The sequence below is a fragment of the Danio aesculapii genome, chromosome 5 (genome assembly GCF_903798145.1).
Source record: "Danio aesculapii chromosome 5, fDanAes4.1, whole genome shotgun sequence".
Taxonomy (NCBI): Eukaryota; Metazoa; Chordata; class Actinopteri; order Cypriniformes; family Danionidae; genus Danio; species Danio aesculapii.
The window spans coordinates 62,169,771-62,191,285 of NC_079439.1; the positions used below are offsets into that span (position 1 = coordinate 62,169,771).

The window sequence follows — 21,515 nt, forward strand, 5'->3', positions numbered from 1 at the left end:
TGCATAAAAAGTTGCCTTTTAAAATATATTTATTCAATAATCTACAGTTTTCATGCATCTTTTTCTGTATAGTTCTCAGAAGCTGAACTGACAGCAGTGATTTCTATTTATGTGTCGACCCACAGATTGACAAGACAGATGACAAGTCTCTGGAGGAGAGAGGGCGCATCATGATCTCTCTGAAGTACAGCTCTCAGAAGTCTGGTTTAGTGGTGGGCATCATCCGCTGTGCGCATCTCGCTGCCATGGATGCCAATGGCTTCTCTGACCCTTATGTTAAAACGTAAGTCATCTTTCAACTATCATTATCTTTTGACTGAAAAAAAATAAACGAATTACACTTGTTTTTTGTTTCTCTGCACCAATAGCATGTTTAAACTGTACATGTGCAAAAGTACTAAATGATTAGAATTTGTTTGCCATAGTGAAAACAGGGAACTCATGTAGAACTTAAAGGGGATCTATTACGCCCCCTTTTACAAGATGTAAGATTTTACAAGATTCAAAAGAACTCTCTGATGCCCAGAGCTCAAAATACCCCACAAATAATGTTTGATATCTCTATAACTTGGTGCATAAAGTCAGACTAAAAAATTTGTAAACAAAACATAAGTAGATGCATGTGTGTGTGCGTGTGTGTGAAGGTAATCCTCAGCACATACATTCATACACCCAAACATTCATTCATTTTCCTTCAGCTTTTCCTCCCTTTAGTCATCAGGGGTCGCCACAGCGGAATGAACCGCCAACTTATCCAGCATATGTTTTACACAGCGAATGCCCTTCCAGCTGCAACCCAGTACTGGGATACATCCACACACACTCATTCACACACATAGACTACGGTGAATTTCAGCATACCCAATTCACCTATACCATAGGTCTTTGGACTGTGGAGGAAAACGGAGCACCTGGAGGAAACCCACATGAACACGGGGAGAACATGCAAACTCCACACAGAAATGCCAACTGGCCCAGCCGAACACAAGCATCCAAATCATTTACAATGATGCTGGATTCCCATGCATCACAATTCTGATATGGTGAAATGTTCGTATTTTAAGGACTTTGACTAAAATGAAGTAATGATCTCTGCTTCAGCACACAGAGGAGATTACAGCTTTCAGCTCCCTCTCTTTCTAAGTCCAATGATTTATAGAGGGATTATTGCAGCGGGCACTGTGTGTTTGTTTCTTACATGCACAGACATTGGTCAATTGAAACAGTCTGAATCTATGATTTTAGTTTGCAAAGAAAAAAATGAAAAGAAATAAACATTAAGTAATTTAATGCCCTGCTACATTTAGGATTGATTATTCTGATGATTTATATTTCATATAAAATATAGGCTACACATAACCACAATTTGTTAAGTCATTATAAAGATAATCATGTTTATTTAAACACTATAAATGAGGGGGACTTCTCTCCTCCTGAATCCCTGGGTCTGAATGCAGACACAGTGGATAGCAGTACATCAGGTCTCTTGCCATGTACAGGGCTCGAAATGAACTGTTTTACTTGGTAGCACCGGTGCTCCACACTTCAAATATTTAGGAGCACCAGAAAATATTTAGGAGCGCCCACCAAAAATGAATGAGCACCACTGGAAATTGTATGTTAAGGGATTTATTGTATTTGAAAACAACATCAATTAGGACTAACAAAAAGCAGAAACAACTACCTAACTAATGCTGTAATGACTTATTGATATTTGTGCAATAATTCCAAAATAATAGTCTAATATTATAAAATATTAAAGGATGACAAAGATGACAATAATACTAACAGTGAATTACATTTCTCATTATCATGTTTACTTGAATGTGCTTGAATGTGAGTTATCTGCTATAAAAGTTCTACTGTTACTTTATGAAAAATAAATATATGGTTTGCATCAAATAAAAATGAAGCATTGCAGTAAGAAATATTTGTTTGCACCTTTTTTATGCATGTCAATTTAATAAATAATATTGCTGCTACAAAACAAACAAAAGATTATAATAAATCATTCTATTCAATGCTGAAAGCTGCAAAGCAGTCATCAGTAGTTAAATAGAAAAATAATATACATCTCAAGAAAGAATGGACAAAAGAAAGTAATGTAAAGTCTAATTATGCGCTGATTTACATTTTTCTGAGTTTGGGGAAAATAGCAGGGGAGTCAGCTGACCCAGTAATATATGAGCGGGGCAGAGCCGGATTCTCGCGATGACCTCAGGCGCAATACCTTAGTTATGAGCCGCAGTTTCAGTTTAAACTTAGTAAAGTCGAGCTTCTTTGGTGATGAAATGTACAGTGTTAGATTTTACATTTAGCGGACATTACATTTGGGTAAAAAAAACATTCACATTTTTCATTCACATCTGCTGTACAGACGAATAACTCGAAATAGATAAGTACCATAAATTTAAATAACTGATATGTAGAAATTTCATGTTCATGTTGAGCTAAAGGAGCTGATGTGAGAGGGAATTATTCTAGTGGATGAAGGTCTGCATCAGTAATGCCACAGGAGTGAGCCAAGGCACTTAATCCCAGATTTCTCCCGAGGGATTTTTCCTGGAAAACATGTATTGCGAAATCACTGTGGATAAAAGTATTTGCTAAATGATTACCTGCAATGTGGAACTATGTATGTGTATGTGCATGTGTGTGTGAAGGTAATCCTCAGCACATACATTCATACACCCAAACATCCATTCATTTTCCTTCAGCTTTTCCTCCCTTTAGTCATCAGGGGTCGCCACAGCGGAATGAACCGCTAACTTATCCAGCATATGTTTTACACATCGGATGCCCTTCCAGCTGCAACCCAGTACTGGGATACATCCACACACACTCATTCACACACATACACTACGGTCAATTTTAGCATACCCAATTCACCTATACCATAGGTCTTTGGACTGTGGAGGAAAACGGAGCAACTTGAGGAAACCAACATGAACATGGGGAGAACATGCAAACTCCACACAGAAATGCCAACTGGCCCAGCCGAACACAAGCATCCAAATCATTTACAATAATGCTGGATTCCCATGCATCACAATTCTGATATGGTGAAATGTTCGTATTTTAAGGACATTGACTAAAATGAAGTAATGATCTCTGCTTCAGCACACAGATGAGATTACAGCTTTCAGCTCCCTCTCTTTCTAAATCCAACGATTTATAGAGGGATTATTGCAGCGGGCACTGTGTGTTTGTTTCTTACATGCACAGACATTGGTCAATTGAAACAGTCTGATTCTATTTCTACAAAAGCATTGAAAGCTAAATTATTAATATGTCACTTCTGCTGGTGACGACAAACTGTGTAAATATTGTGCATTTGTGTCATTATTTCATCTCCATCTGCTATTATCATTCTTGTTTTTCCACATCTACACTCACCGGCCTCTTTATTAGGTACACCTTACTAGTACTGCTTTGGACCCCCTTTTGCCTTTAAAACTGCCTTAATCCTTTGGCATATATTCAGCAAGGTACAGGAAATATTCCTCAGAGATTTTGGTCCATATTGACATCATAGCATCATGATTTGTTGGCTGCACATCCATGATGAGAATCTCCCGCCCTATTGGATTGAGTTCTGGTGACTGTGGAGGCCATTTGTCCAATTTTGGTGAGCTTGTGTGAATTGTAGCCTAATTTTTCTGTTCTTAGCTGACAGGAATGGCACCTAGTGTGGTCTTCTGCTGCTGTAGTCCATCAATGCTCTTCTGCATACCTCAGTTGTAACGAGTGGTTATTTGAGTTACTGTTGCCTTGCTATCAGCTCAAACCAGTCTGGTCATTCTCCTCTGACCTTTGGCATCAACATTTGCATATTTTTTCTCTTCAGACCATTCTCTGTAAGTCCTAGAGATGGTTATGCTTGAAATTCCCAGTAGACCAGCAGTTTCTGAAATACTCAGACCAGCCCGTCTGGCACCAACAACCATACCACATTCAAAGTCACTTAAATCAGCTTTCTTCCCCATTCTGTTGCTCGGTTTGAACTGCAGCAGGTCATCTTGATCATGTCTACATGCATCGAGTTGCTGCCATATGATTGGCTGATTAGAAAATTGCGTTAACAAGCAGTTGGACAGGTGTACCTAATAAAGTGGCCGGTGAGTTTATGCGAAGAGCAGTTTTCCCAGATTGAAACCAGTTGATGTTCAATCTTTTTATGGGAACAAAAACAAAATTTACTTTGTATCAAAAAGTAATGTTTTTTCTTTTTTCGAAATGGAGAAGATCATTTTAAACTGCAGATTGATTTAGTCACAAGAAAAGAAATAAAACGGTTGTCCAGCAGCACCATTACAGGAGCAAATATCATTCCCTGTCAAGAGAGCTCCAGGGAGACGTTTATGAGCCTTTCACAAGTTTCACTTTTACTTTAAATGTGTCATTTCTGTTCTGCCTTGAACAAGATTAAGCCTGGATTTATTGACGTTTTCATCACAATTTAATGAATTCTCTTTGATTTCTTGATTTTACATAAATGCCTTATGGGATTTGCAGTATGAGCTTAACAATATAAGGCACAGGGTGTGATTATTAGGATGATAATTAATCGTCTTTAATCAGTTCTTTAATCAGTCTTTTTTGGCTGTCTGCTCGTCTGGTGGTCATGGAAAAAGAGCAAAGGACCCTCATTAAAAGGTGTTGCTAAACTACAGCCAGAAAGAGACATTTAATGACCTCAAAGTCAGCAGACAAGTCAGGTTAAGTTTAATCTCTTTTTGTCATTTCTTTCTTTTTTTTTTTTTTTTACATGAACCTTTCATTATTGAAGTAAGCTTCTAGAGCATATGGTGGATATATCCTGCAGTGAGCCTCGTGTATGCACCTATGGCTTTTTTCTGCTTTCCAGATTTCATTTACAAGGGTTGCAATGCCCTCTGGTGGCCATAATGACTTGTTGCAAACCACAATGAATTCTTTATTTGTGTTCAAATTGTGCACCACAAGTAAGGCTTTGGCTAAGAGCAGTTATTTCAGAACTATGAATGCGCCAAAATAGTCATGAAAAAATCCAGGTTAATCTTAAAGGAACACCCCACTTTTTTGGAAATAGGTCATTTTAGAAGTCATCTATAGGTAAATAATTGAGTTTTATCATTTTTTAAATAAATTTAGCCGATTTCCCGGTCTGGCGGAACCTTTTTTTTTTTAAAGTATCATTGCGCCTGCTTCAGCCATGCCTAGGCAACAAAGTTATGAGTTAAGATCATTGCGCCGGAATGAGTATAGTTCCAAATCTTGAACTTTGAATTTTCTGTCTGTCTTAATGTAACTACAGAAGATTCAAGCTTTAAATTGGAAATATGTTGAAACCATTTTTTACCTTTTTTGAGAGACATGCTAATGGTCTAATCCAATTTAATGATCTATGCTAAGCTAAGCTAAAAGTACTCCTGCCAGACCCATTCAATAATGGTAAAACTCAGCTGTTTAACTCTTGGGATTTAAAATGAGCCTATTTCCAAAAACGTGGAGTGTTTCTTTAAGTGAAAGATGTAATCAAACTACATTTATCCTACTTTCAATATCACCAATGTATTTCAGGTATCTCAAGCCAGATGAGAACAAAAAATCAAAGCACAAGACAGCTGTCAAAAAGAAGACTCTCAACCCTGAATTCAATGAAGTAAGATTAGTTTTACCAATCCCAGATTCACAGATTCTGTTACGTAAGTTTTTGTTCATGTTAATTTTGTTCTCTTTGTAATAGGAGTTTTTCTATGAAATCAAGTATGCTGACCTCAGCAAAAAGACCCTGGAGGTGACTGTCTGGGACTACGACATTGGCAAATCCAATGATTTTATTGGTAAGGACTATTTAAGTAGAATATTGTTAAAATGTTTTTATATTTTTACTATGTTTTATTATTTTACATTTTTATGCTCTGTTTGTCATTATCACAGCTTGTGTTCTTAAATTTTGTTATTGAATGAAAGTAACACCAAAGGTTATCTCAATTTATAATGTAAAACAATATAAAGGCTTTTGTAGGAGATTTCAGATTTCTATTTGCCTAAAGTATCACTAAACTCCATTTATTTTACTTTTAAAATTCAATTAACAAAAGAAATTACAAAATATTTGGTCCCACTTTATGTCAAGTGGCCTTAATTACTATGTAATTGCATTGAAAAAATAAATACAATGTACTCATAATGTATTGCAGAACACTTCTGGTGATCTTGAAGTGGGATACAGGTAGGGTTAGGGACAGGTTTGCTGGTATGGGTAGGTTTAATGGTGGGTTAAGGTGTAAGGGATGTTTAACAGTGTAAATGAATTACAGATGTTAATTACTTGCTTGTATTTAATCAATTATTAATACAATGTATAACCATGCATTTACACAATAAGTACGCTATAACAAATGATTAATTTCAGTGTAAGAACAAATTAGTTAAGGGCACTTAATATAAAGTGGGACCAAATGAACCAAACTCTGGAATTTGGAAATATATTTTAGTGTACTTTCTGATCACACTGCAAAATTGTTTGTTGTTTATCAGCATCTGTGGTTTTCATAAAAATCAAGATACATTTACTTGGGAAAAAAATAACATGATATGAGAAGTCCTGCTTTGTTTAAAATTATCAACATCAAGTGAGTTTATGAATAAAATAAGAACAAATATCCGTTAGCGCGCTCCAAAAATGGACTTAAAGGTGCAGTAGGTGGATTGTCTTCAGAAACATGTTTTGTCGTGCTGGTTAAAGGTCTCTTCACATTCCAATAGTAATGACTAAAATAAATTATCTAAATGTATTTACATGTACTTTTTTATTCTGGGTGAGGCATAAAACTAAACAATGTTCATCCAGTTAAAGATTGTTGGGCTGATAATTCGCCGCAAGTGGACACGAGTGACAGCGGTAAAAACAAATGCTGAATCAAAACTTTTTAAAATCCTGAATCAATATTGGAGGTACTTTTGCATGCTGGAGGAAGCATGACACCATGGCTGAAGTATTTCTGTTAGACAGGTAATGTTCTGTTTTAAAAGTAATTTAGTCACGCAAAGCTGATGTAGATTGTGTGGTTGCTAATGGGTTTCATGCACAGAAGTGTTGTTCAGCCACTGAAATCTTCCGGCGAAAGATTGACGTGACCATTTTCAATTTTATAAGGGACCTTTTACAGCATCGATAATGTAGATTTTTATTTAGTTTAACAACTAAACATCAGTAAATAGCGCTATTCCATCTAGCCTGAGACCAGCGATCCTTACATGCATATTGCACATTATGATAGTTTTTCATTCAGAATTGTTAAGTAATATAAAGTTCTCTAACTGGCAAATAACATGATCTAGTGGGTCTTTAATATGCGCATTCATGATTTCAGGAGGCGTGGCTTTGGACGGCAGGGGAGGGATTGGATTTGAAATGCTTATGCTAACCGGTTAGCATTTAGGCAGATCACCTACTGCACCTTTAATTCAAACTGATATGTAATTTGACAGATATCTGTTTTGTTTTAACCACAACGTCACTTAGTTATGTCTAGTTTTCAGAAACAATCCCTATTTTTCATCAAATGCAACTTGCTTTAAGGAAATATAAATAATTATGTCGAGAAACAAAAATACTGAGGATGATATCATTTTTGCAACGTTTTCAAATTTGATATAAGTTTGTCTTTTTGGGGGGCTGATTTAAGAGCTTTTAAGACCTAACAAGCTGAATAAGAAAACAAATGTCAAACTTTTAAGTTTAAAAAACCTTGTATCAAAATATGTAAGATACAGCACTAACCTTACAATGACTATGTTTAAATGGACATCAGTAATTTAATAATTTGCCTTAATCTGAATAAGACAATAATTTGAATAAGGTGTTTACATGAGTTGCTTTTGAATGTTCCTTTCATGATCTCGTTTTTACGTTATAGCACATAGATCGCTTACATCACTACGCTATACAATGTTTCGTTCAGAGTTTAAATCTTTCGACTGAGGTATTGGATGGGAGTATGAAGTAAAGACTGGTGGAAGACTGTTGTTTTAATAGAATTTTATACCGCACGCCGAATGGAAAGAAAAAAGCTGGTGTCTGTGGTCATTTACTGACTCGGTAGGTGCAGAGAATAGTGTCAAACAGTAGGGGTGTCAAAAATAACTTCGGTGTCAAAAATTTCTTCGGTGCAACACGATGCAGGTGGGGACAATTTGATATCGTTTCAGTAATAGATCATAACCAGCTATTACGTACTGCCGTCATTTATCTCATATGCGCTATGTCACGGTAGAATACTAGGCAAGGGCGAGCAAATAAAACTCTCCTACTTCTTAAAAAGCAGATAATTGTGCACAATTCACTGCTTGTGAGTCTGCTGGACAGTCTTACCCTGACACTGAAGAAGGTACAGCACAAGCCGCTATTTCACTACTAGGGAGAAATGCTGTAAATATCTATCTCTGCCTCTCTCTCTCTCTCTCTCTCACTTTGGACATTTGACTCGCTGGGGTGTTTGTGAGGTAACTTTTCCTCTCCTCTCGGCTGTTAAAGCAATACTTGTAGATCCAGAAACGAGCGTGCCTGTGGTGCGAGTTTTCTCCACTGCATCAGTATTATTTGCATATAGACTGTTCTTCCCGCGTCACTCATCGGTGAACAGCGCTTTCATTTTTAAAGCCAAGCACAGCCCTTTCTGTTGAGCGGGTGAGGACAATGAACAATCATAGGAGTCTAAGAACTTGCTTGTCAGTGCTCAAAAAGCAAGCGGAATAATATTTACTTTAGTTTATTTGCTATGAATGCTCAAGTTGTCTTCTGTGCATGTATTGAAGTTTTGTTTGATACATTTAAAAAGAGTGTTTTCTTTGAGCTGGTATTAAAGGACAATATTGTATTACAAATAATAGATAAATATAAATATATTTATAGATTTTAATAAACTTTTTTTCTTGTGTTGTGAAGAAAAAATCGAATTATGTACGTAAAGCATCGTCGATACGAGATATCGTATTGAACCAAATCAATGGCATAATAATAGTAACCGAACCGAACCGTGAGACCAGTGTAGGTTTACACCCTTATCAAACAGCCTTGTGTTTATGGAATATCCTATGAAAAATGCAGCTAAAAGTCCTATATGACGGTAATAGTTTGATTGCTGTGTTTACATGTCTGTACTGAACTTCAATAACTAAAATCGGCATACTCCACGTGTTAATTCCATTTCTGTGTAGTTCGATTATGACTTTTACTCTGATTAAGGTAATCCAAAAATCGCTGTTTACATGGTAGACTTTTAATCAGAGTATTGTCTTGATCGTATTAAAATGTGTCCATGTAATCATAGTCAATGTAAGTGAGGGTTTTGTCAAATATGTAGTCGAGTTTCATGGAGAACGACTGACCATTTGTCGTTTTTAGCTGTTTTAATGAACTTTTCCCTTTTTTAGGTGGAGTGTCTTTAGGTATAAATGCCAGCGGCGAGAGGCTAAAACACTGGTTTGACTGTCTGAAAAACAAGGACAAGAAAATCGAGCGCTGGCACACGTTAACCAATGAACTCCCTGGTTCAGGGTACAATGACTGAAAGGCTGCAGCGAAGCCCCGCCCCTTTCCTACATGATGTCCAAGTAAAGCTCAACAGTCTGTGATGGACAGATAAACACTCCAGCAGTCCATTGATTTCGAGAAGAGTGCCAGAAATCACATCTCTTGTACTTTTTCCTGGTGTTGAGCTTGCAGTCTGATTGTGTGGCTTTGATGTGGCTTTTGGGCTTATATAAGGGTCTGTGTTCGTACAACCTCATTGAAAAAAACGGAGAGGTGTTGTTCCCACAGCCAATGAGAGATCAGTTACTGTCTTTAAAATATATATCCACACCTTACTGCTCTCTATCTCCATTCTCTTGGCTGTCTTCGTATTCAAGAATGCTGTTTACAGATGTTAACTCTCAGTAAATGTATCATTATGCGTATGCATCGTGGCAGCAACGGGGCTCCGAAAATACAATTTCCAAAACAACTGCATATTGTTTACATCTGGAGTATATCCCAACCTTTCTGATGCCTGTTTTTAGGTCAGGGTATGAACTACGCTGTTTATTTTACAGACTGATTATTGCAAGGATTATATTTGACGGTGAAATTCTCTTACAATTTATATGAGTTTTTACTTCCCCCGTCTATTATACTAGGCTAGAGGTCTTTTTTTCCTGATGATATTGAATAACCTCAAAGTTCGTCTACTTAACGAATGTAATTTACCTTTAATTTTTGTGCTCACCGCATTATGTAATCAGAGTTTCAACAGCCATTTTGTTCCAAGAAAGAAAACCCAGTTTACACAGAGGACAGATATATGCTATAAAAAAGTCACTATTCTCGAAATGGACACCATGGATTATTCAACTTTCAACTGGAGGTTTTTACTTTTACTTGACTAATTCATGTATTGCATTTAGTGTTGTCACAATACTGGAATTCGCCACCAATCGGAACTGAAATTTTGAAAACATCTGTTTTCCGCAAACATTTGAGTGCTGTTGAACGCATTCTTAAACACTGCTCAAGAGAAATGGCTATGAAGGTCATCAGTTCACCAAACTTTCCACTGTTTACTGAGTGTAAACACAAATATAGGGACACTGGAAAGTTTTAAAGTCACGTCGATCAGCTTGTTTGTCTATAAGCTGACATACGAGCGATGAATCGTGACTTTAAAACGCTACAGTGTGCCTGTATCTGTGTTTACACTCCACAGCCAATCACAGTCATTTTTGATCATCTGTTCATCTGTGAACACAATGGCAAATCAGCGGTGTTGAAGAACGTGCCCAACGTCGCTCAAATGTTCCCGGGAAATGGACTTTTTTTAAAATGTTGGTATCAGTTGGTACCGAATTCCAGTATTGTGACAACCTTAATTGCATTAAAGGGATAGTTCACTAAAAAATAAATATTCTGTCATCATTTACTCTGTAAAATTTACCCTTGACTTCCATAGTATTTTCTTCTATGGAAGTTGAAGGCGTTCTTCTTTGGTGTTCAACAGAAGAGAAAAACTCATGTTTGGAACCACTTGACGGTGAGTAAATAGAAAGTAAATTGTCATTTTTGGGTGAACTACCCCTTTACCCCTAAGTTCTCGGTCTGTAAATCCAAAATGGATTTGACAACCTTTTACAAGTTACAATTGTTTTGAGATTTATTAATGGCGTGTTTATCTTATTCTTCCTTTGAGCATTTTAAAGATGACTAAATATATTTTTTTAAAATACAGTTTATCGTTTAACATGTTTATTTCAATTCCGTCTATTTCATTATTAAGTTGTGTTATTTTGTGGCATTATATTATAACCAATGTATTATTTTAACCTTTCTGTGTTATTGCATATTTAGCATGCTGCAGTTGGGTATGGTAGATATTATTATATTACTGTATGTTTTAAAATTCTGTTGTTGTTATTTGTTTCCCAAATGATCAGTATATTTTATTTATTGTTTAAGGTCTAGATTGGAGATGTTGGCCATTATTTAAACACGTTGAAATTCTGAGATCGACAACCCCTGTATACAGCCCTAAGATCTATGTTCATCAACTGAGAAATCTCTTTCTGACAACGTTCATTGTGCGAGTCACGCCTGTGACATTTTTGTAATCTTTTTGCTTTTGTACACGATCTCTATAGCATAAAATGCATGCAATGTTCTTGGGCTGTCATTAAAATAACTTTGCTTAATGTTTGATACTGCTGTTCTCCTCTGTAAAAAGAGAGTTCCTGCTCTTGGATGCTACAAGAATGTCAGCCTTCCTTCTCGGACCGTTTTTTTGTACTTTTGAACGCTATCGCATTGCCCGTCAGGTTGCTCTATTGACTGGACATGTGACTGCATGTTACAAAAAATAAAAACTCTTGTCTTGTTTTGATCATTTTTAACTCTCAGGAAATTGTTTGCATATTATAGTGCTTTTCCTTTTACTCTTGCACCGAAAGGCAGAATTATCGTGCCTTTTTTGGCACAAAAATATGGTTTGCGCCCTGGTGCATAATCTAACAGGGTTGTGCTTAATCTCTTAATGAGTTATGGGTGTGCTGTGAGCATAATGTGCATTAAACCAATCCCATTCCCTCTAAGAGTCAGTGGTGTTACAACATGGCGCATTTGCTATTTACATGGCAGACTTTTTAAGTGGAAAAACTGAACGCTTCACTAGCGAGAAAACAGTTAAACAGACCATCTGCAGTGAGGATAAATAATGAATTGGCCTTTTTACTTTCTATTTACTTTACTTTTTACTTTACTCCTTTACTTCGTGGAGTACGGTAAATGTGGAAACTCACTCCACCACCTACATATTTAATTTCGTTTGTTAAGCGCAAAGATTTGTTTTAAAAATATTTCTAAATTCAGTTCTAATTTCCCACAAAGGAATAAATGAACAATAATAATGAAGTGTGGTAAAAAAAACTGAGTTATATCGAAACCTGTTCTTATCTCCCATATGATGATGCAAACATCTCCAAAACCCAACAGGTGGACAAATCTAAACTTGTTTGAGTTAAAACAAATATAAATATGCATATAAAAAATAATACTGCTAATAATTATAACATTATACAAATGCAAATTGTCATGAATAAACTGAAAAAAGACCCAATTTTGTATTGCTGTACATCCTGTGTGTATTAAGCAATGTGTACGCGTTATGGACCCGCATAGGTGCATAACTAATGCGCTCTGCACTGGACTTTAGACCAGTTTTTAGTTGGCCAATGCCGTGGTCTGGTTCAGTTTCTCAAAATAGCAACGCGCCAACAATGCGTCTTAACACACCTCTATTTAGACCAGCACACGCATGAGTCCACAAAGTGGCGCAAATGGATTTGCTAGTTAAACAACGTGGTGCAAAATGTCAAAATTACAGTTGCACTGGTCTAAAAAATAGCAACAAATCATCTACACGCGTACACGTCTTGCGCTTTATTGCGCCAGGTGTATGATAGGGCCCAGAGTCTCGTAAATATGCTTCTTGAGTACACATGAGTATCCTTACACTGTGCTATAGTTAGGTGCAACGCTAAAGTGGAGGATGCTAGTGTAACTTCAGATTGTGGCATTTGGGAGAGTTAACAAGTTTAACAAGTTAAAAGGTTTTCTTTGTTTGAATGTTTATCTAAACCAGTGGTTTTTAAACCTGTTTCTGGCACTAATCAAACACTCCTGATTTAACTAATTCAAACTCAAATTTGGCCCTGATTCAAGGCTTCAAGGCCACCAAATCTTTGTCCAAAACAATCCTCCATTGTGTGGTGTTATTACAATTATTTTAATGGCTTCAAGTCTAGTCAGAGCCTTTCCAAACCCAAATCATATCACTTTGAATCATAATTACAAGTACTTAGGTACTTCATGTTCATTTTATGCATGCCACATTTGCCATTGAAAGCCTTGATGAATGACAATACTAATATGAAGAATATGAAAGTGTGAGAAGTTTCAGTATAATGTCAAGTGCTGTCAGACACCAGAATCTGTAGTAAAATGGTCAAGTATTATATCTAGTGTGTTTTTTTCCTATGGCGAATGATGCTATTTATGTTCATAACTGGAAACCCATATCACATAAAGGAGAAGCACTCCTGAAAATGAGTTCACCTCTTTTGTCTTGGAGATTACTATCAAAATGGAAGAAAGTGCCCTTTTGGCTGGGTTTTTAAACCTAGAATATTAAACGTGATTAAAAAATAGTAATAATGCTATGACGGTTTTATTGTTTCAGTAACCTATTTTGTTGTTCCAAAATGTCTAAAACAAAAGATTATCTCTATCCATAGAAACATTGGCTTTTATAAAGTGGAATTAACACTGCTTTGGATAAAATGAATGTGACTTGGAAAAGCAAGTTGCAAAATTTGAACCTTTTCACAAGTACAGATGCCTGCTTGTCCTCACTATTCTGGACTTTTCATCCATCTGTGGCCTGGGCTGGTGGGCTGGTGGGCTTGGTAAGTCAACAGCTCCACCATGTGCTGTAAGCCTAGTCTCTGAGCATCATCTATAGGCCTGTTGTTGAACCCGTCTCTTAGCTGTTATTTCAGAAAGATTGAAACAAAGGGTTTTTTTAATCATTGAGATTTATAGAGATATAGTGATGCTTTTATGTCCTTTAAGTACCTAAAGTCAGAAGTTTGGACACGTCTGGCTTTCTCACGACATAAAATGAACACATGTACAGTATGACTTTCCCAACAAAATACATATTTAAATTAATTTTTTTATTATTCAGAAAAAAATGGTTGTGAGAACTGAATCCAATCTACTGCCAAGGTATGCCAGCATGCACAAGAAAATTAACTAGGGAGATTTTTCGAAAATAGGGTTATGCTACGCCACACTGTTCTAGCAAGCTAATTTTAGTTTACTGGATCGAAACCATTTATTTCAATGCACTATACAAAGGCCATGTAGATTTTTTATGCATCAACATACATGCTCACCAGTAAAGCAAAGTCCACTCATATAATGCTCTGACAGAACATTTCTAAGCAGCATACTTGTTCCTGCTTCTTCAATAGAGCTATTGTGTTGTAATGGCAATGCTGGTAAAGCAAAGTCTCTCCATTAATGTAGGGCTTATTAGGATAGGTCAATATTTGACAAAGATAAAACCATTTGAACATTTACAAATGGTTCAAAAAAATCTAAATTAATCTAATAAAATTGCCTTTAAAGATGTCTTAATATAGTTTAGCTAATCAGAAATGTTTTCTAATCAAAAATTAAGTTTAGAAATATTTACAGTAGTGAAGCATAGTCTTCTGTACTTAATAATCTAATGAATTTTGGCATAGAAGAAAAATCTATCATTTAAACCCATAAAATGTCCCCAAAAAATACTTGAGCATCATAAGGTTTTGTGGTTAAGGTCTACTTTGATAAATATTATTTAATCAAATAATAAATTATTATAATAAATCTACAGTTTTCGGCCCAGAATTTTCATTTCGGTGTAAATAAACACTCTGTAGAGTGTTTTAAAATCCCACCACAATGCCTCAAATAGAAACAGAGCCCAAAGTGTGTGTTAAACAAGAGCAGGGGTGCCCAAACTTTTTCTTACGAAGGGCCGGAGGGTGGTGGGCCGGAGATAAATATACCAAACTGTAAAGTTGTCAATGCAATTTCCTAATTTATTATTATAATTCGTTATATAATTTTAATACTATAATTTATCACATTTAAAATACTTTAATTGTATTAATATTTACACATTTTTGTACATTTTATAATGAATGTATGTCTTACAATAAAAAAACATGAACAATCCCATTTATAACACAAAAAAATACACTTTGCTTTGATTCGCTTGCTGATGTCTTCTGCAATGTTCGCTATCTATCAAGTGACTATTTATTTTTTTCTTTAATCTGATTCATTCACAACATTTAATTGAAACATTTCATTTCACTTTGCTTTTTTGTTGCTCAACAGTTAAAAAACAAACGTTATGTTAAATTAGAAATAACAATCTCTGTTAAAGGCATTCCCCCCAAAATTCCCCATCATTCTCCCTCTCTTCTCAGATGGGATGAAGGGCTAAATCAAAGGTTACCGTGGGCTAACTTTGGCACGCGGGCCCTAGTTTGGGCATCTAGAATCAAGAGATTGTTAAAATATCATGAAAGAGCAATCAGTTTCCCCTCTAATATGAAGTTTAGATAGCAACATCATCGTAAAATACATGTATTGGTGTATTTTCCTTGTACTGTACGTCGTTTTGAATTAACAATTTCTTTTTATATAGAAAAAATAGGTAATTGTGTGCTCTGAATTAATGACTGTGTGTATCTTCACACATATGCTTGCGTTCACGTGTTTGTCTGTTTGGGTGTGTTTGTATGAAGCTAAACTTGTATTTAACTTTTTCAGTACTCAAATTTTATCCTCTTCTATGCAATACATTGGAATACTGCAATATGTTTGGTATACAACCTTACCCTATTCGTCAAATATTGTTGTTTTTAATTTTTTCTCTCTCTTTTCTTTTTAGCTATTAAACCCTCATTGGGGACAGAGCCCTCAAACTAGCCATTCCCCCACCCCATACATGAATATCCTGTTTTTAATTATTTCCAGGTTTTGATGACTAATAAAAGCAATATTAAAAAATACATGTGTCCAATCTTTTGCCATACAAATCATTGGTTCTAAATCGTTTGTGTCCATACCTCAGGATCTGATCCATTGTGGATACAAAACTTCACCATTTCAGGTTGATCGGTGCACACCGCCTGTTAAAGCACATGAAGGAAGATGAGTCAAGCTTATATACTCTTCATAGGAACAACATTTACTTCTCATTTCTAAGAAAATCTCACCACATGCAAGGGAGTTCGGCCATGAGCATCAGCAACATTAAAACTGACTCCAGCCGCCTTCCACGCCTCCATCTCTTCTGATTTTCCAAGGTATGCAAGACTAAAAAAGCACAATCCATATGGAGTAAGCAATAGTTATTTTTATAGCACCTTTCGAGAACAAGATTCACAAAGTGTTTTACAACCAAACAGTAAAATGTAGTATAAAAACAAAAATGCTTATAATAAAAAAGCAAATAATGCAAGTTTGAACAAGTGAGGCACAGTCTCCTTTTATCTTTAATCTACAATGTGAAACAATTAACAAGAACTACAGATGGCTACAATTATTACTATAAAGTAATAATGTTACTGGCTTATATCAATTTTTAAAATATAATGTCATCTACCAGCACATCTGAATTCCAAGTTCTTCAGTGGATTTCTCCAAAACTGCCCCTGCAGAAAGTAGCAGCTCCACCACCTCCAAACTCCTGTTGATTTAAATGGGGCAAAACAAATTAACAATTAAAACACTGAGTAGTTCAGTTTGCACTAAAGCCTGGTTAGGGCTGTGCAATAAATCGAAAATCCGGTTTCGATTTCGATTTTGGCTTCTAACGATTATGAAAAAGCATTAATCGAGATAAACGATTATTGCATCATATACCGCCCCCTTTCCAGTTGTACACATTTGTTGCTCTGCAAAGCTCAGCTTCACATGAAAATGACTAGAAGCATGTACTGTAATGTAACGTTTGCAGCAAGGGATGCGCATCATTCATTAATGTACATCCTGTTTTTATCATTATTAATCAAACAACAAAAGGACAAAATCCCTCACTGCTCTTGACTGAAAGACTTTTGTAGCTAAAGTGTTTTTCTTACAGTGAAGATGCTTAAAGCACAGTTTGTTTCATATTTTTATTCTATTGTATTTATTTCCCTTATTTACAGGGAGGAAAATAAGTTTAAGTCAGAATTATTAGCCCTCCTAAATTATTATCAACATTTTTTTATAATTTTTTTATTTCACAGGAGGGCGAATAATTTTGACTTCAACTGATAATCGTTTTGAATAATCGTGATAACAATTATGACCAAAATAATCGTGATTATGATTTTTCTCAAAATGGAGCAGCCCTATGCCTGGTTTATACTTCTGCGTCAAGTGATCGGCGTGACCTATGGCACAAGCCTTGGACGTAGGCATGCATCTATACTTCTGCGCGCTGTTTCTGTTGATAACCATAACCATAACCAGGGTTTCTGCAGGTTTCACCAAGTTAAATTTAAGACTTTTTAAGACCATTCTGAATTAAATTTTAGACTCGTAAAGGGCTAAAGGCTAAGGAATTTTTTCAATGGCCCAGATGGAAAGGATTTTTATTTGCCCTATCAAAAACAAGTATAATTTAATGTATTTATTAATACAATATTAATTTAATAATACAAAATTTCAATATTTTTTATTTCTTAGCAAAATATTTTAAATGTTGTGTAAAAACAAGCCAGCGCTATCTGTCCAGCTTGGTGTCCTCAGCAGTAAATACATGGTGCACTTTTAAACAAATGTTAGTGTAGGGAAAATAATTAAACTATTATGGTAAATAGAGTTTAAAAGTTTTATTGAGATGAATTGTTGTATGGGTGTTGGCCAGATTGGGTAGCAATACATGAACAAAAGAAAATTAAGACCTGTTTAAAAAAGATTTAAGACCTGAAACACAATATTTCAAATTTAGGAACTTTTTAAGGCCTAAAATTTTGATTTTGAGATTTAAGACATTTAAAAACCCAGCAGACACCCTGATAAAGCACTGTTTTTCACATTTATATTTGCTCTTCTGCATTTCTCTATGCTTGTAATTGGTTTATTACATTTCATGGATGATTTGCTTTCCTACAGAAATATCCCAATCAATTAATAATTTATAAATGAATAAAATATATATTAAATAATATACAATGAATAAATCCTTTCCAAATATAGCTATTTATGTCTTCTGGTAAAATTTTACAAACAATTAAAGTCAAATTTATTAGCCCTACAGTGAATTTCTTTTTCTTTTTCAAATATTTCTCAAATGATGTTTAACAGAGCAAGGAAAGTTTCACAGTATGTCTGATAATATTTTTTCTTCTGGAGAAAGTCTTATTTGTTTTATTTCTGCCAGAATAAAAGCAATTTTATATTTTTTAAAAAGCATTTTAAGGTTAATATTTGTCTTTTTTAATTGTCTACAGAAGAAACCACTGTTAAACAATGACTTGTCTAATTAACCTAGTTAAGCCTTTAAATTACATGAATAGTAGTATCTTAAAATATATCTAGTAAAAAAGAATGTACTGTCATCATGACAAAAATGAAAGAAAACAGTTATTAGAAATGAGTTATTAAAACTATTTTGTTTAGAAATGTGTTAAAAAATCTTTCCGTTTAACAGATATTGGTGAACAAATGTGTTGGTACCTGCAGCGTATGGCGTCCCAAAGAGGAGTTTCTTCATTACAATCAAAGGCGTGCACATTTGCTCCATGCTGCAGCAAGAAGCGAACAGCACCTATATGGCCTTGTGCTGCTGCCACATGCAAAGCTGTCCGACGGCGATCATCACAACTCGAGATATCAGCACCCTATGTTCAAATGAGTACAAAACACACACATTTAAAGTAGGTGAACATGTTAAGTTCATTGGAAAATGTGTAAGATCACATATTAATTTAATGCATTATAAAAAATGTAACTAAATGTTAGAGTCGAAATTATAGTTAACAGGCACCACAGTTTAAAAGATGTGATTTTTGATGTCATTGCAAAGTTTAACCATAATAGAGTTGCATGTGTTTGGTGACTGTAAGCTTTTTCAAATCAAATCAAATCACTTTTATTGTCACATCATCAGCAGAACTAAAAAAAAATTAAAAAAATTTAAGACAATTTAAAGAATACTGGCACAAGACATTATACTAATTGTAGCTTTAACAAAGGTTAATTATATAAAATTACTAATTCATTTTTTTTTTTCTTTTTTTTTTTGGTAGACATTCGTTTTTTAATGTGACGCGACGGTGGCCATTTTGCGCCAGACCGCACACCACACACCACACACCAGCTGATTGTTGGAGAGGAGACAGAGTGATGAAGCCAATTATGATATGGGGAGGGTTAGAAGGCCATGAATTGTCAATAAATCCACACATTTTAAGCGTGAGAGGTTGTTTCCTTCATTTAATCCACCACAATGGTTTCAGTCATGCAAGTGGCAACTACAGTTAAAGTCAGAATTATTAGCCCCCCTTTTAAATTTTTTTTATTTTTTAAATATTTCCTAAATGATGTTTAACAGAGCAAGGAAATTTTCACAGTATGTCTGATTATATTTTTTCTTCTGGAGAAAGTCTTATTTGTTTTTTTGTTCAGCTAGAATAAAAGCAGTATTTAATTTTTTAAACACCATTTTAAGGACAAAATTATTAGCCCTTTTAAGCTATATATTTTTATATTTTTATACAATAACTTGCCTAATTACCCTAACCTGCCAAGTTAACCTAATTAACCTAGTTAAGCGTTTAAATGTCACTTTAAGCTGTATAAAAGTGTCCTGAAAAATATCTAGTAAATATTATTTATTGTCATCATGGCAAAGATAAAATAATTCACTTATTAGAAATAGGTTATTAAAACTATTATGTTTAGGAATGTGCTGAAAAAATCTTCTCTCCCTTAAACAAAAACTGGGCAAAAAAGTAAACAGGGGGGCTAATAATTCTGACTTCAACTGTATATGAGCAATTTCATGCAAATGTCAACCTTGCCATGAAAATAAAAATTCACCACAATAGTAAAACTGTTTCTGCGTTTTTTTTTTTTGTTTTGTTTTTTTGTGTGTGTAGGCTTGTATTTTACAGTGCTTTAAAAATACTTTTAAATGTCTCTGTCAGTGTTTTCAAACAATTATATTTGATTTACCAAAGTCACACAAGTGGCAATTTTACATCCGTCACATCCATAACAGCGAGATGTCACATCCATGCTTTTTCCTCATAAATGCGAAAACGTAAAATCAAATAAAATCAATCATGTTTGTTCTATAGTAAGCCAACTCTAATCCTTTTGATTAGCATTGTTTCTTTTGGGTTGTGCGGTTTATTTCACAGAATTTCAACAAAGTATGTTGTATACTGTAAACTTGCAGACTTTTTTGTCACACCCATAACGCATGTTTAGTTTCTTAATTTAAAATATAAAAAATGTTTACAGATTGATATTTTTCTGCTCCCATAACTCTGTGGCTAGTTGTTTTGAAAAATATAAAGAGATGTTTCAATATAATGTTAACATATACTTCCTCTGTCAATTTATGTTTTGGGATTTTACTGCAAATGTCACATCCATAATGCTGGAATTGCTCATATATATATATATATATATATATATATATATATATATATATATATATATATATATATATATATATATATATATATATATATATATATAAACCTTAAAGTAATACAATATTAGATGTGCATTTTAAGTGTTGTGAGGATGAACACTCAATAGACTAATGTGATAACACTAAACTGTAGTGCAGAACTAACAGATTATTCCAACTTCATTTTGGGAACAACTGTCTGGATTTAAACTGGAACTGAGAACAAGTGACAGAGTAACTTATACAACAATAAAGTAGCAGATAATAAAAGAGGGCACATTCCAGATAAAAATTACCTCTCTAAGATGTTCCTCAAAGCCAAGAAAATCTTCTTCTATAGCGGAGGAGCTCAACAGATAAGGGAAAAGAGCAGTCTGACATGCTTTAATCTCCTAGATAAAGAGAAACAGATCTTAAAATGGTGGCACTTACTCAATGACACTTTTGCTTGTACAATAAGCTGCTTGTACAATATCCACACATAAATACTGACACAAGCTCTGACTTTCTAGTAACTCATTTGTTACATTCGGCATGCTAGTTATATTTGTCGTTTAATAAAGAGTCGCTTTAACTAGCTAACACTAACCGCCCTTTCATTTGTCGTCCCAAGCCAGCCGAGTCGAAGAGAAGATGCTACAGCAGCCCAAAATCTGTAGGATTCATCAGGGATCTTTTTCTTTTTTCGTGAAAAACAACTCCCCATGGAGAAAATATAAATATGCCAATCACTCAGTTTAACTG

General features: G+C 34.9%; 2 protein-coding genes across 6 annotated transcripts in view; one reads left to right on the top strand and one right to left on the bottom strand.

Annotated features, from left to right (window-relative positions):
* doc2b (double C2-like domains, beta) overlaps positions 1-10,746 on the top strand; it is a 460,613-nt gene extending 449,867 nt beyond the window's left edge. For all 5 annotated transcript variants that reach the window (XM_056458622.1, XM_056458623.1, XM_056458620.1 and 2 more), the window contains 4 exons: positions 126-283; positions 5,563-5,644; positions 5,729-5,825; positions 9,424-10,746. In XM_056458622.1, coding sequence (XP_056314597.1) covers positions 126-283; positions 5,563-5,644; positions 5,729-5,825; positions 9,424-9,560 — 474 coding nt within the window. In that variant the 3' untranslated portion in view covers positions 9,561-10,746. The remainder of the gene's footprint in view (positions 1-125; positions 284-5,562; positions 5,645-5,728; positions 5,826-9,423) is intronic.
* Positions 10,747-13,895: 3,149 nt separating this feature from the next.
* si:ch211-209a2.2 (L-asparaginase) lies at positions 13,896-21,307 on the bottom strand. The gene is made up of 7 exons (XM_056457157.1): positions 21,299-21,307; positions 21,068-21,163; positions 18,806-18,969; positions 16,743-16,826; positions 16,354-16,453; positions 16,204-16,266; positions 13,896-14,061 (listed from the first exon to the last, which is right to left on the bottom strand). Exons 1-7 carry the CDS (start codon positions 21,305-21,307, stop codon positions 13,927-13,929), a joined length of 651 nt encoding a protein of 216 aa, XP_056313132.1. The 3' UTR covers positions 13,896-13,926.
* Positions 21,308-21,515: the final 208 nt, after the last annotated feature.